The sequence below is a fragment of the Nannobrachium achirus genome (genome assembly GCF_963921795.1).
Source record: "Nannobrachium achirus genome assembly, chromosome: 22".
NCBI lineage: Eukaryota > Metazoa > Chordata > Actinopteri > Myctophiformes > Myctophidae > Nannobrachium > Nannobrachium achirus.
Genome location: NC_137829.1, coordinates 35,594,321 through 35,609,801, shown reverse-complemented (window position 1 = coordinate 35,609,801; position 15,481 = coordinate 35,594,321). Strand labels below are relative to the sequence as shown.

Sequence of the window (15,481 nt, the reverse complement as noted above, 5' to 3'; positions counted from 1 at the left end):
TAAGCAATGGATTTACAATTTGTAGTGTGTACTACTAGCCGAGTACTAGGCTATACTGTTACAGGGGAAGCGCCTCTAATAATATAGTCACGGCACGCAACTAAAAGAAAACCACCAGAGGGCGACATCATCACATCACATCACACAGATTGCAGCAGCAGCAGCAGCAACAACAACAGAGCTGAGGTCAGGGGTGAAGGGTTGTAGTTGAGATTGAGTGAAAACATGGTGGAACACGGCGAGATCCGCGTGGTTCACCGAGGTGGCAGCAAAATCAACTATAGGGAGCCTGTCATCACCAATGACTCCAGGTATGTGTGTGTCGTGTTGAGAAGAACTGTGCCTACGACGCAGAAACGGTCTTGAATGGCGGTTTCAAAGTTATACGAGCTTATTATGTGTGCTCAAGCTAATGCTAGCAGCTAGCCGCTACCCCGGCTGGTGTGTGTGAATGTTGTTTACTACAGTGGTTCTCAAACTTTTCCATGTCAAGGACCCCCCACATTGACAAATTTAGCCCGCGGACCCCCACTTGAAAAGATACAACAATACACCCATAAGAGAAGATTTTGTTTGGCTCTAGTAGTGATTCGCAGCCATTTTAATTTCAAGGACCCCCAGTTTGACATGCACTGGGCTAGTACGAACCCCCATTTAATGGCATTACCATCTCTACTCTGAGACCCGAATTTGGTTCCATGTGTACACTCGTGAGTTGCAGACCCATAAGGGTCCATCATTTTCCTAACTATCATTTAGCTGGGGACCCCCTGGAACTCCCTAAAGGACCCCACTTTGAGAATCACTGGTTAACTACAATGATTCTCAAATATATTCATGTCAGGGACCCCTATGTTGATACGTATTTTACTATTATGTCGCCCCAAGCCCATTTGAAAATGCGTTGTGTCTGATTGATTGATTGAAGACTTTATTAGAAGTTTGCATAGGAAAAGGTACAGTTTCATGACGGTACAGTTCACTGGTACAAGGTCTACTAAAAGGAGATCCATGAAAAGACTAAGCTTATTTCCACTGGAAACAATTGAAGTATCTCATATAACATTGAATGACAGACAGACAAATGACAGACAAATAGAATAGCTGTGAAATAGAATAGCTGTGTGCCAGCAGGGAGTCGGGGCATAATTCTACCACTGTCTGACTGTATACTGTAGGTGGGACTGGAGAGATAACAGTGGAGAGAATTAAACATATTCTGTCATTGGGTTTAGTTCTAGCCGGTGTAATAATAGTGAAATTAAACTAATTGTTTTGCTGGGGACCCACTGGACCCATATCAAGGAAGGATCCCTGAGATGGTGACGACACTAGAACCGTACTAACTTGCTGTGTAGTTAGTACCTACACTATCCATCAAGTTTAACAAGATTCATTAATAAACCATAATGAAATCTATACAGATCCTTCTAGAAAAATTAGAATATTGTGTACAAAAGCATTGCAGATGGCATAGCACCCCAAATCATAACTGACGTTGGAAACTTCCCACTGGACTTCAAGCAAGTTTGACTTCAGAAGGTTGACATTTCTATTATAAATCCTTATTTTGAGTGGTCTTGTGGAATATTGTAATATTTTGAAATATGGACTTCTGATATTCATGAGCTGTATGCCATAAAATGTCAACGTTTTAACAAAAAATAGTTTTGGAATAATTCACTGAATGTCCAATGTATCTGGAATATATGAAAGTTTCAAGAAATATCTGAAAGTTTCAAGACAATATACTTTTACACAATATTCTAATTTTTCGAGAAGAATCTGTATATGTGATTACTATGTATTATTTTTGCTAATTTTGTGTCTAGGTTCCTACTGGTCCCCTCGGGGGAGTGTGTGAAGGTGTTCAGCACACAGACAGAAGAGTCCATCCATGATCTGCAGGGCCACAGAGACATGGTGACGGGTGTTGTCCTCAACCCTTCCAACCACCTTCAGGTTTGTCAAATCGGGACTCCCTTTTTTGCAGGTCTTTCAGTCCGAGTGTATCAAAAAAGCACCTCAGTTATAGCCTCGCGTAGCCAGGCTTACTCATCTGCGAAGAGAAAAGCCTGGTGACAATAGAAGGCAGAAGACGTGAAGAGGGGGGGGCTGAATTTTCCCGGAAGCTGTATTTTTGTCACAGTGCGGTGTTCCTGCAAACGTATTCCCTGCACGAAAAAAGCTGGTCTACGTCTCCTGCTCCGTCGGTTACGCTCGCAATAAACAATATACAAACAAAAACATTGATTCAAGCAATGTTACACCTATTCAGAGTGAGTTAAGAGCTACAATCTATTTTATTTTTTTCGCTGGGGAATGTAAACAGACCCGCATCGCATGACGTAACTTCCGTTAACCGCAGCACTTCCGTCACACACTTCAAGCGCTATTGTCAACAGGGTGCCTCAGTTAAGGCAAGACCCACCAGCGGAAGCTTGTGAATGGCTGCGCGGAGGTGGCGAAAGTCGGCAGGATGAAGATTTACTATTCTGGCGGCTGGCCCCCTGGTTTACAACTTCTAATGGTGCCGAGTCGGCCCATGCGACCTTCGCAACGCTCGACACGGCGACTCACTCGCTACCGCTCGCTCGGCGGTGTCTCACGTGGCTCAAGGTCGCCTCCGTCGTCTCCACCTTAGCCGAGGTGCTTTTTTTTATACACTCGGACTGAAAGACCTGCAAAAAAGGGACTCCCTTGTCAAATCCTCATGGCAGGAGGATTGGTTTCACATAACCGTTCAACTCTGTCTGTGATTATCTGGCGGTCCAAACCATTTGTGGAGCAATGGAGCAAACTACCCTCTTATGTTGATATGAGATTAAACATAGGTTTGTTTTACAAGAGATAGAACCAGAAGGCCAGTAATAAACGAAACAGAATCTATACATAATGTGTGAGATAGTGTACAAATTTAATGATAGAGCATATAGTTCAAGTGTAGTTACAGCATTATTTTAGTTTAGTTTTAAGGGTGCAATGACCTGTAATTAAGCATAGATATCCTACAAGCTATGGGGTTGATATACAGTATGTCCCAATGTCACCCTGCATGGTAAACAGTTGAATTTAGGAAAGAGAGAAGAATATCCGGTGACACCTTGGGAGCAAGTAAAACTGTGTGCACACATAATCTTTCTGTGTTTTCTTGAATGTATCCTACATCTGTAGTAATGTTGTAATTTATTTCTTGGGATATGCAGTATGCAACTATGCGGCGGCCGCCGGGGGGCGCTCTCCATTCCGACATGCTGCTATTCCGACATTGACTTCTAATTGTCTGAGTGGCAGCAGAGATTAGGGTATAGGGTTAGCGTCGGAATGGGGGGATGTCGGAATGGCAGCATGTCGGAATGGGGGGATGCACCCAACTATGCACACATACTCTCGTACTGCATTTAAAAAAGAAGTTATCACTACTGCTCTTTTTGCAGGCATACTCTTCGTCAGTAGATGGCACTATCAGGCTGTGGGACTTCACAGATGGTATCCTTATCAAGGTATGTATTCATTATCTCTCAAATGACTCCCCAGTGGCAATTACATTTTAATTTTAATGTCTCCCTGGACAGTCTGTGTGACAGTTATGTTGATATATTTCAGACATTTGTCATTGGATTCCCCGTCTACTCCGTCTATGCCTCTGCAAAGCATGCTGGGGTTGTTTTCCTTGTTATTCCAATGGCAAATGACAAAAGAGTTGGTAAGTTTGACCCTCAGTTACATTGAATACTTGTATTAAGAACACACAGAAATGGAGTCTTTGTCATGTCATTATAGTATATAAAGAAATGGCAAATAGCAGATCTACGAGCTCACAGTGCATCTCAAGGTGACAAGTTGTGATCTTGTAGATTGGTTATTTGCACTATTATAAATGTTATCCTACAAAGAAAAGCATATTGGGCTTAAGTGGTCATGCACTCGTCTCTCCCTGCGACTACAAACACCACCTTACCGTGAACAGTTTCCCAAACATCAAATCCGATCATTCCTTGCAGAGATGTTCCAGCTGGTGGCCACGAATCTGCCTCAGAGCGGGGAGCAGGTAGTGGACGCCAAAGAGATGTCTGCAGTGCTCAGTGATGTCAGCTCTGACCCGGGAGCCACCGCCATTGGCAGAGGGGTGTGTACACCACTGACTGCTCTGAAATAACAAGAATTACTTCATCTTTAAATGTGATGGATGAAGAGGGACATTTTAAAAGTACACTACATTAAGTCGGTGGTTTACAAACCTGTCATCCTTGCAGGGTGAATATATTGCTTCAGCTAAAGGCTTGCAGCTGCAGGTGTACTTATTCAAGAAGCAGAAGAATTTTAGGTGAGTAATGGTCCCCTCATTTGAAATGAATTAACTCTCAGCTAGACACATTTCAGTTACTATCAAAATCTTGTTGTGTTTTAAATTTTGATGATCAACTATGACTATATGAAAATGTTTATGGCCTGGCTCTGTAAGAGGCGAGATGTCTAGAAGAGGGTATGTCTGTAAAGACCAGTGAATACTAAACCAGTCCATAACATTTGGGGGTGAGTTTACAGTAGGAGCTGGTTTGCACGTATTCACGATGTGTCCATCCGTGAAGACGTGTGCGATGTGTATCTAATTACTGACTTTGGCTACTGAATAGTACTCTTTCAGGGACACTGCCTGTAATAATAACAAAACGATGTTGATCCTCACTGTAGCTAAATCAAATCATTCAATTACGCGGGGAAACAATTACATTACCACACCTCACCCAGTAATGCCTGTTCTGTCGAGATTACTGTAGATTGCTTATAGATGGGCACTGTCGTGGAATTCTGGATCAGTCATTAATCGATGAGGCATTTAGGAGACTAGACAATATTCTAGGTGGTGATGGTTATGCTTTATGTACATGAAGTACAATAACACTCATGTCAGTGTTACGGTAGTTCTGCCAGGAGGCACAAGTCAGAGATCAGTTATACTGTCGCTGCTTCAAGGACAAGCTGAACCATAACAAGATAGGCTTTACCAAAACAATAGCTATCAGGCCTGGTGGAGACATTTAGGGCTCCATTTTGATTGTCTTAACTCTTCCCACGCTTTGAACGTTCACGTTCGCCCGATTTCGCAAGACCTTACCGCCAATACGGCGCTCGTTCGGTTCGTTCGTCTGATGACTGTAAGCTGATGAGGCGTCGCGCGGCCGTCTACTGTAAACACATTTTCCGCGGTGATGGTGTAAAAAATCCATTATGCGTTAGATCAACGGAGAACAATTCACTTCCTTGTTGATTTCCTCTGGCTGTAAGGCTCTGGGGCCAGTGACTGGTCTTCTTCTTCTTCAACACATAACAGGCAAATTCACATTCATTCTCGCATGACGCCGCCCTCTGCTGCCTGGCAGACCAAAGTGCACTATTGCACAACCAAAAAAAATAAAAATAAATAAATAAATGTCTGTCTGTCTATCTACTATAACGTCGCAAAGGTAAGCCGCTTTTTGATGGCGCCAGACCCAATAAATAAATAAATGATCTGGCAGTAGGAGAGTTAAGTACCAGCTCTTATGCCTTAACTTAAAGGCCTGTCCATGCTGTCTCCGACCACCAAACCTTTTGTCAGGTCCGGTTCAACTACAAAATGATGTCACTCGCATCTTCTGAAAAGCATTAGCCCGATTTAGATTTCGGAAAGCTGCACGTCGAAAAGTCTGAACTCTTCAACGGAAGGTTTGGTGGTCGGAGACAGTATAGATAGGCCTTTAAGTTAAGGCATACTGTAAGAGCTGGTACTTAAGACAATCACAATACAGCCCTTAGACTCTTACAAACTACCAAATATCATAATGTATTGTATAAGTTTTATCATTGGTATAAAGGTTATACATTTTGCAGTCATATCATTTCTTCCTCAGCACATTGAGATTGGATCACATGATTCAAATGTAGCGTGCCATTATGTCTTTTCTCGCCAATAGGTTTCCCCTAAGTGCAAATTCCAAGAAGGGAGCCAAGAACACATTTACATGTGTCTCTTGTCATCCTAAAGATGACTGCATTGCTACTGGACATGAGGATGGCAAGATCCGCCTGTGGTGAGTCGAATTGGAAAACGTATTGTTCCAAAAGGGTCCATGCTCAAGTTCCCTCAGCCCTATGTTCCCTCAATGTTAACCACTATGCCTAACCCTAACCTCAGTGAGGGAACATAGGGTTGAGGGAACATAGGCATGACCCCGTTCCAAAAGAGATTTTACAGCGTTTATTGTTAACCTGTACATGTCAACGACTGTATTGAAAGGTAAAAACCCCAAAATGGGTCCCTGTCCTAAATGGATTAAAGCATTTTATGAATTGTCTTTTTATTTGTAACCTTATCCTTTCCTATAGTAGGCATATCTAGCGCTGTATGTGTGATTTCAATGTATCTCCTTGTACACTCCTCCAGGAGAAACTTTAACCATCGCAAAGAGTACACATACTCTACCCTCCATTGGCACCACAATGCTGTCAAAGCACTACGCTTCAGTCCAGAAGGTACACGTGACAACCACTTACACTGCCTCACTCTCTCTGCCTTATGCTGAATTCACACCAGCAGCTTGTATTTCGCTGCCATGTTCTGAGACTGCGGTACGGTTAAATGCATTGTCTATATGGGGAGAAGTTACTTAGTTAACCCATTTAGGCCTACGATTATTGACTGCTTTAACTATTGAAAAATAGCAGATATACAATCTCACAGCGCGGCACCGAGTGCCGCGCTGCGAGCTTGTAGATCTGCTATTTTTGAAAAATCGTGAAAATGTGTGCATATTTTTCAATATATATTTTTCAAAGCAAACTTTTGTAACTCAAATCTCTGCTTCTGGGGGGTCCCTGGAACAACATATTTTGAGATTGGGGTCCACGGCCAAATACCTGTAATTTTGGGGGTCCTTGACATGAAAAAGTTTGAGAACCACTGATTTAGAGGAAGGATTTAGAAGTCGGGTCAAAGATCGGGTCAAAGATATTCAAAGACTTGCACACATTTTCCTTTTTTTTTCAAAAATAGCAGATCTACAAGCTCGCAGCGCGGCACTCGGTGCCGCGCTGTGAGCTTGTATATCTGCTATTTTTCTAAAGTTAAAGCATAAAATAATGGTTAAAGTGGTTCAAATCTAATGTGACTCAGGCGCGTTCCAGGTATTTGAGAGTTAAATGCATTGTCTATATGGGGAGAAGTTACTTAGTTAAGTTAGCCGCTACTTTCCCCACCGTAGCAGGAGGCGAAGCTAGCAAATAGCAGCCAACCACAAGCCCTCTGTGCTCTATAGTACAGTAGGTGTGGACTATCTGCATACACTCTGCACCACAGAAACTGACTACTGTGAGGACGTCTTGATATATTAATGGCTTAATGTTGTAAAGCACGTTTGAATTGCTTTCCTGTTGAAATGTTCTCTACAAGTAAACTCACACAAGCGTTGTGTGCTTGTAGATCGGCTGTTTTCACTACTGTTGTGCGACAGCCTTGTATGATGAAGCAGGGCTTTACTTTGCGAATAAACGTACAAACTTCTCCCTGTCTGTGAGCTATGCTGCCAGACACGGCTACTCGCTTAGATCCTCCTGGAGCTGCCCAGCTCTCAGCTGGAGCACAACTCCCTTTACGAGAGGCTCACTCATACGATGGACCCGCCCATTGTATTGCAATTTGCAAATGTCTGCACTATGAACATTTGCTTGAAGCTGCTGGTGTGAATTTGGTGTTCTAACTAGACGCATGGTATTATTGGTATTATACCAAAAAAAACTAAAAAACTAAAAGCAAGTTTATTTGTATGGGTGAGATTAAACGAGGGAGCTCGTGAAATGATCTCGCCAAAGTCAAGATCATCAATGTTAAAATCAACCAGCCACTGTGGCAGAATTGTTTTCCTACCGTGGTCATCTGTTGTATTTCTTGCCACCGTGGTCTTCCAGGTACTAACCTGCTGAGCGGAGGCACGGAGTCGGTGCTGGTGCAGTGGCGCTACGGCCAGGACAACCAGAAGGACTTCCTGCCCCGCCTGGGCGCCACCATCATACACATCGCCGTCTCACCAGATGGATCGCTCTTCTGCACCTCTCACGAAGACAACAGTAAGGAGCCAGAGATTTCTGTTCTGCACACAGTCGGAAACGGTTTACAATAGGGGTGGGCGATATGGTGATAATTATCATGGAGACGATACAATGTCTCCACGATATGCCTTTTCAGAGGTATCGTATATATCGTGATACAATTGAGGGAGCCTTGTAAAAAAATCCTGTTTAATCGTTAATACAGAGATTCATTGCAGAATTCAATTTAAACCTGCATTTCGGTCTAAATCAGTAGTTCTCAACTTTAAAATGTCAAGGTCTCCACTTAACTCTGACAGTATACAAATGAAACCAAATGATTTAATTTGTATACTGTCAGAGTTACATACTTGTAAAGTTCAATTTAGACCTCCCAAAAGGAACCCAGAGAGTCTAGTTTTCGTCAAGTAATCGTGTATCGTGATACAGCTTGGGAAAATATCGTGATATTGCATTTTTCCATATCGCCCACCCCTAGTTTACAAAGTTAATGCGTTATTCCAGGAGTCTTCCAACAGGGGGTCCGGGACCCCTGGGGGGTCCTCAGAGTTACTACAGTGGGGCCACCAAATCTTTGTGATAGGATCATTCTTTTAAATTAACAACTTGAACCCTCGCATCCCTATTCTGAGGAAAACTGTAGCCAAAAATAGCAGATCTACAAGCTCTCAACGCTTCGCGCTGCGAGCTTGTAGATTGGCTATTTTTGGCAAATAGGTTTGGTGTAGAGGTAAAAAAGAGCAGACCAAGTACAGAGTGAAAGGTCAAGTTAACTAAAAACACAAATCCAACTTAGACTGATGACAGTGCTGTCAAACAAGTCTATTAAGTATTAATCTGTCTGTGAAATCGATGAAAATCTGCATCACACATTTATACAATATGTAGAGGGGGTCCCTGCTTCATCTATCTCTCAGCTAAGGGGTCCCTGGCCTGAAAACATTGAAGACCCCTGCATTATTCCAAGTGCACCAGTCCTCAAACAAGTGCAGCCAATGCGAGTGGGAGAATTCGTTTGGTGACGACTTCTCCTTGAATGTAGTTTTAGTTGAGCTGCAAAACTATTGTAATGTGGTTGTGTGTCCACCAGAGGCCACTGCTCACCTCTAAGTCACCTTGCAGGAAGTGTTACACCAATCTAAAACTGGTGTAAGGTGCTCATTAATCCCTGGCCTATATGCTCTGCCATATGACAAAAACAGGCCGTATAAGCTGTGTCACATTGCAATGTGTTATGCTTGTAGATCTCCTCTGCTACAGTGTTGTTTTTGACAGCAAATTTTGATTTAGTTTTAGTCATAGTCTTTTGAATAAAATGTCATTTAGTTTTAGTCATAGTCACCTGAAAACTATTCGTTTTAGTCTAATTGTAGTCAACTAAATATCATAAGATTTTAGGCGACTAAATCTACAATTGATTTATTCAACTGAAATGTATTTTGGCAGGCCTTGATGGCATCATAATGACTGATTTTACACTTGATTGTGTGCTGAAAATAGCAGATCTACAAGCTCACAACGCGTCGCAGTGCGTTGTGAGCTTGTAGATCTGCTATTTTCAGCATGCAACGCCTGAGAGCAACTAAACATAAAATGAGACTCTTCTCCACTAGTCCCTCCCTAACGTTTTAGTCTAGTTTTTATTTTGTTGACGAAATTGTCAATATATTTAGTCTTAGTTTTTGTCATCACAGCTTAGTTTTTATTTCGTTTTTATTTCGTTTTTGTCAGTGAAAAAAACGCAGTCGACAAACATTTTTCGTCATAGTTTTAGTCGACGAAATCAACACTGCTCTGCTATTTTAACCGTTTCAGAACATCTTACAAAAATTATCCACAGTATATTTTTAAATGTTTGAAAATATTTTTGAAAGATTTGGGAAAACCTTCACCTATAATGACATGCCCAAATTAGTTGTCAAAGGGAACAAAGTGCATCCTTGAATCCACTGTGCATTGATCTAACCTTCCTCTTCTCTTTTCCTCCTTCCAGAAATTACCATCATTCAGAACGCTATCAAAGTGTCTGCTGTCATTCAAGGCCTGGTCAAAGGTGAGAATCGACTCAACGTTCAACAGCTGTACATACAAAACATAATTGTCTGCATGGAAACATAAATAATAATGATCTCTACAATTCCTGGAGATCTACCATACTACTATGTCGTCACTGTCGGGCAGAAACCTTGTATCTCCCATGTTTGAAATTTGTATGTTTTTTTTCCCCGTAAAGTAAAGCCCTGATTCATCACACAAGACTATTGCACAAAACTAGTGAAAATAGTTGATCTGCAAGCACACAACGCCTCGCACCGCAAGGCGTTGTGTGCTTCTAGATCGGCTATTTTCACTAGTTTAGATCATTTTTAAAACGATAAAGGCAAAACGAACCGTTTTGGACATACAAGGTTTCCACCCGACAACGACGATATTTAGCTTCTCAGGATAGTCAAGCCGTTTGCTGTTTGAAAGTGCTGCATGTTTGTACTGTCATCCGTCCATTGGTGCCAAATGTAATCCGTGGTAGCGGATGTGATTATGGAGGGAAATCATTCCAGATCTTTAATATCCTGGGCAATATGGTGTGCCGGCAGTATGACATGTTTACAGTAAGACCACAAAAACAACCCCCAACCCTTGCTTTTCCAGGTGAGTGTGTCAGGACGGAGCTGATAATGGACCCACGGAGCAAAGCCCTGGTGCTCAACGGCAAACCAGGCCACTTGCAGTTCTACTCCCTCCAGAGAGACAAGCAGCTGTACAATGTAAGCAGTATAGCTATATAACGAATCTCTATATTGTGCAGTAGGCATCTACATTAGATCTCTAACGGATACCCTAGGCCACCAACTACAGACCTATATACCTAATATAAAATAAAGGAAAAAAGAAAACAATTAAAGTGCCAAATCTCGAAATCTACATGAAAAACGTGAACATTTTAAGCAAACAAATAAAATAAATAAACACAAGTAACATTTTTGTAAAGATCTTAATCTTATTTAACCACTTTAAAACCTATTCAAATGACATGAAAATGGGGACGTCGGGTTGAAAGTGGTTAAAAATCAGCTTCATGATTGCAGCTACCATGGCATGAAAAAAAGTCACATAATGGCAGATCAGACTACGTACGTACATAACTGAGATCATGTGGCTGGTCATGCAATGAGTATGTGGAAGGTGAATGTCCCGCTGTGCTTCAGAGCAACATGTGGAGTAAGCTAGAAAGTGACTAGACTTTCGTCATTCTATATGCACACTTTACAACTTGTCAACTAGGTAGCTTATGGGTGGAAGCCTTTATTGATATCACGTGCAGGTTTTACAAGTGTGCTGAGATTTCACTACCTGGAAATGTCAGTCAGGTGTTGTGACGTGTTATGTAGGGCTGAAAGTTCAACGTATACTCAAGACCGCGTTTTATTGGTCATGTAACGTGCCCTGACTTCCCATATGCACTTCCTGTCTTAATCTTAAGACTCTTAATTGCTGCTCAATTACTTGAAATATCCTCGAGTGAACTTTGTGAGGGCACCCGTTCTGTTGATTCAGACAAGTCATAAAAAAGCATAAATTCAGTTTTACGAGAATTCAATTGCTTTTTATTCAGTTAGGGCTAGGCAATAAATCTAATGAAGAACAAAAAAAAACTAAAATGCTAGTCCTTTTGTAGAAGTCTGACTGTTGTGCTGTGTTCATCTATAGTTGGACATCGTGCAGCAGGAGTACATCCACCAGTCTGGTCTTCGGCAGTTTGAGGTGGTGAAGGCAGCGTTCGATGCCCGTGGCGACTGGTTGGCAACGTTGGAGGAGAGGACGCAGAAAGACTCTGAGCTGGAGATGAGTCTGAAACTGTGGTCTTACGACGAGCAAACCCAGAGGTACAGTTGCAGTTCTAGTAAGATGTCTCGACGTTCCTGCTGGTCATTGAGAACGGGGGACTTAACATTGAGTTTTAATTGTTAGCTGCAGCAGCACGGGAGCCTTTCTGGTTTGGTGAACCAACCAGCTATAGGTGGAAAGAAGACCATTTTGAAATAAACAAAAAAAAAACATTTTACTAGTCCTCCCATCGCTGGCTGTGACCTGTAACCTTTCAGAGGGGAAAGGCTTGAATGGTAATCGGAACCTAATTGCAATTCAATAATGTCTGCAAATACAAGGGCTTAATGCAGGGGTCTTCAACAGGGGGTCCGGGACCCCTAGACGGTCCTCAGAGTTAATATAGGGGGTCCTCCAAATCTTTGTGTGGTAGAAACATTTTTCGTAACTTTTTTAATATTAATCAGTTGAACCCTAGTGTCCTTATTCTGAGAACTTTAGCCAAAAATAGCCGATCTTCAAGCTCACAACACCTCGCAGCGTGAGGCGTTGTGAGCTTGTAGATCTGCTATTTTTGGCAAAGAGATTTGGTGTAGAGGGGCAAAAGAGCAGACCTAAGTATTGAAGGTTCAAGTGGTTAAATATCTGAAAACACAAATTGACATGAATCCAAAATACTTTGATGATTGTGCTGTCAAACAATGTAGCTATATGGAATCTATGAACAGGTTGTGGGGGTCTCTGCTTCATCTCTCTCTCTCAAGGCTCCTTGGCCTGAAAACGTTGAAGACCCCTGGCTTAATGGGATGCCACACTCCAAAAGTCCCTAACTCCCATAATCTTGTTTCGCCTGCAGTTTTGCGCTGAACACCACCATCACAGCCCCCCATGAAGACAGGATTACAGCCATGTGCTTCTGCTGTACCACGGACACCCAGACCTCCACCACGCTGGTCACCACCAGCCGGGACGGACACTTCAAAGCCTGGCAGCTGGCCCAGCCTGCAGACTCAGAGGGTAGGCCGTCTAGCCCCACTCCATCCTTCAGCTGTTGGCCTCTAGATGGGGTTTGAGTCATTGGGTCTGGGTCTGGTTTGCTTGTGCTCATATAGTTTTCAGTTTATTTTTGAAGCGGTGAAAGCCGCTTCCAAGGAGTGGCTTTGTCTGTCCCGTACATGTCCCGTGCATGCAGAATTGAGGATTGGTCAAGCTTCACATGACAATTTGGCCCTCCAGACAAAATCATTCATTCATTCGGAATTCATAAAAATATAGAACTAGAGCACATAGAAAGTAGATCTAGAACACAGAATGTATAGATCTAGAATACATATTTCATAGCTCTAGAACACATAGAATAAAAATTCACCGTTTCACTTAGAACCGAGGTTTGATTTTTTATTTATAGTGAAATCATCACCCTCTTCTGCAAGTCAAAAAACAAAGACAGTAAAATGTGCCAGCATGTACAGTATGGTCATTGATCAACCAATTACCATGCGGCAGAGCACAGCTGCAAAACTGTACAGATCAATAAAATTAATATAAAAAGAAGAGGGGGGAAAAAGAGAGAAAAGAAAGAAAAAGGTGGTCATAACAACGTTGAGTACAGCTAGGAGAACTGTAATGCAGGGGGGGAAAAAATATGGGTTTTAACCTAGATTAAAAAATGTCCAGAGTGTCGGCATCTCTGACAGCTAGAGGGAGAGCATTCCAGAGGTAGAGGGTACAATGTGTGAATTAGTGATGTGTCATTCACGAGTGATTCGTTCTTATGAACGAATCACAAGAAAGATCCATGAAAGATTCGTTCATTTCCTTAAAAATGTAAGGTACATGCTTTCGCTCACCCCTCCTCCCCCTGAGTCCAGTGGTGGAAAAAGTGCTCAAATGCTTTACTTAGTAAAAGTATCAATACTGTAATGTAGAAACACAAGTATTCAAGTGTATACCGGTATATATATTTTTTTCTTTTTTGTTGAAAATAGCCGATCTACAAGCTCACAATGCGTCGCTATGCATTTTGAGCTTGTAGATCATCTGCCATTTTCAAATGGTCGAAATGTACTGTATAGGGCTGAAGTGGTCTTAGCGCGAGGCGCGGCAGGGAAGTACCACCGAACGGTGAACGAATCATTTGAACTGATCATTGCCGTGAACAAAATCATTTGTTCACTGAAATGAACCACGCTTTTCCCACCACTAGTGTGAACTGTGAATGCTCTGCCCCCCAACTGTTATTTTATTATATTTTGTTGACCAAGCATCCTGGGAGGGCAGTGGTCGTCCGTCCAGGGATGTACGTTTCTATTAAACTGGACATGTAGGATGGAGCGAGTCCATTTAAGGCTTTATATAGGGCAGGAGCAGTATCTTTTAGTCGTCTCTGGCCTGTATCGGCAGCCAGTGTAGTGCTGTGAATGTTTGTGTGATGTGATCGAATTTCCTTTTCCTAGTTAGTACTCTAGTTGCTGCATTTTGAACTATTTTTGTTTTTGTTACTGTTGATGGTATACAGTACAATATCTCATTGTTTAACTCTGAGAGGGTAGAAATGTGTTAATTGGGATGTCAACATATTTGGTATCATCACAGGATGAGTCTGAAACTCTGGTTGTCGTAAGAGTGCTGCTACATAATTTTTTTATGCCTTATCCAATGCACCTTATATACACTATACACACATGTACAGAACATAACGTACATGTGCTATGTTTATATGAATGCATTATTTTGTCTGTATAGCCCCAGGGGGGATTAAGTACTTAACCCTGACATACATTCTGTTGTACCACATAAAGACTGCTTCTGTTCTGACAGTTTTCATTAGACATGAGACAGCCTTTCCCACCAATTGAATACTTTTTTATTCTCCTTCTCTCAATCTCGTTCTCTCTCTCTCTCTCTCTCTCTCTCTCTCTCTCTCTCTATCTCTCTCTCTCTCTCTCTCTCTCTCTCTCTCATTCTTTCATGCCCCCTCCCCCCGTCTCTCTCAATCCTGTCTTTCTCTTCATGTGGGCCGCGCAGACGAAGGGCCCTCTTGGTCGTGTGATTTCGTGGGTGCCTATCACGGCTTGCTCCCAGAGCGCTGCTGCTTCTCGGCCGACGGCTCCCTATTGGCCGTCAGCTTTCAGGAGGTGGTGACCGTCTGGAGCCCCGCCTCCTGGGAGCTCCTGACAACGCTGTCACAGCCACCGGGTGCCATCAGGTGACGATCCAACACATACTGTCACACCACACACACACAATGCGGTAACCCTAACCCTAATGCGATGGTTCTCAACCTGTGGGTCGGGACCCCCAGGGGGGTCCTCGAATTATTTTGGGGGGGGGGGGGGTCCCCAGATGAAAGTGCAACATTGTTTTCTCACTCAACAGTAAACAAACCACCAGAGAGTTTAAGTGTATAGAGGGCATCTGCACATTTCTTAAGTGAATTTGTAAGGACCTTTTAATACTTCTAAAATGATTAATTAAACATTGGCCAAATTGTCAAATATTGGAGGCAGAAGTTGTGAAAATAGCGAGGCGTTGTGAGCGTGTAGATCTGCTATTTTCACAATAGAAC

The 15,481-nt window shown here is 42.5% G+C and overlaps 1 protein-coding gene across 1 annotated transcript in view; it reads left to right on the top strand.

Moving 5' to 3' along the window:
- Nucleotides 1-200: 200 nt before the first annotated feature.
- Nucleotides 201-15,481, top strand: part of wdr75 (WD repeat domain 75) — a 32,763-nt gene continuing 17,482 nt past the window's right edge. Inside the window, exons 1-14 of the mRNA XM_080752475.1 lie at nucleotides 201-311; nucleotides 1,833-1,962; nucleotides 3,438-3,503; nucleotides 3,607-3,706; nucleotides 4,005-4,129; nucleotides 4,257-4,327; nucleotides 5,958-6,074; nucleotides 6,428-6,516; nucleotides 7,948-8,106; nucleotides 10,082-10,141; nucleotides 10,738-10,853; nucleotides 11,797-11,972; nucleotides 12,770-12,930; nucleotides 14,941-15,121. Of these exons, the coding sequence (XP_080608601.1) occupies nucleotides 226-311; nucleotides 1,833-1,962; nucleotides 3,438-3,503; nucleotides 3,607-3,706; nucleotides 4,005-4,129; nucleotides 4,257-4,327; nucleotides 5,958-6,074; nucleotides 6,428-6,516; nucleotides 7,948-8,106; nucleotides 10,082-10,141; nucleotides 10,738-10,853; nucleotides 11,797-11,972; nucleotides 12,770-12,930; nucleotides 14,941-15,121 (1,637 nt within the window). The 5' untranslated portion in view covers nucleotides 201-225. The remainder of the gene's footprint in view (nucleotides 312-1,832; nucleotides 1,963-3,437; nucleotides 3,504-3,606; nucleotides 3,707-4,004; nucleotides 4,130-4,256; nucleotides 4,328-5,957; nucleotides 6,075-6,427; nucleotides 6,517-7,947; nucleotides 8,107-10,081; nucleotides 10,142-10,737; nucleotides 10,854-11,796; nucleotides 11,973-12,769; nucleotides 12,931-14,940; nucleotides 15,122-15,481) is intronic.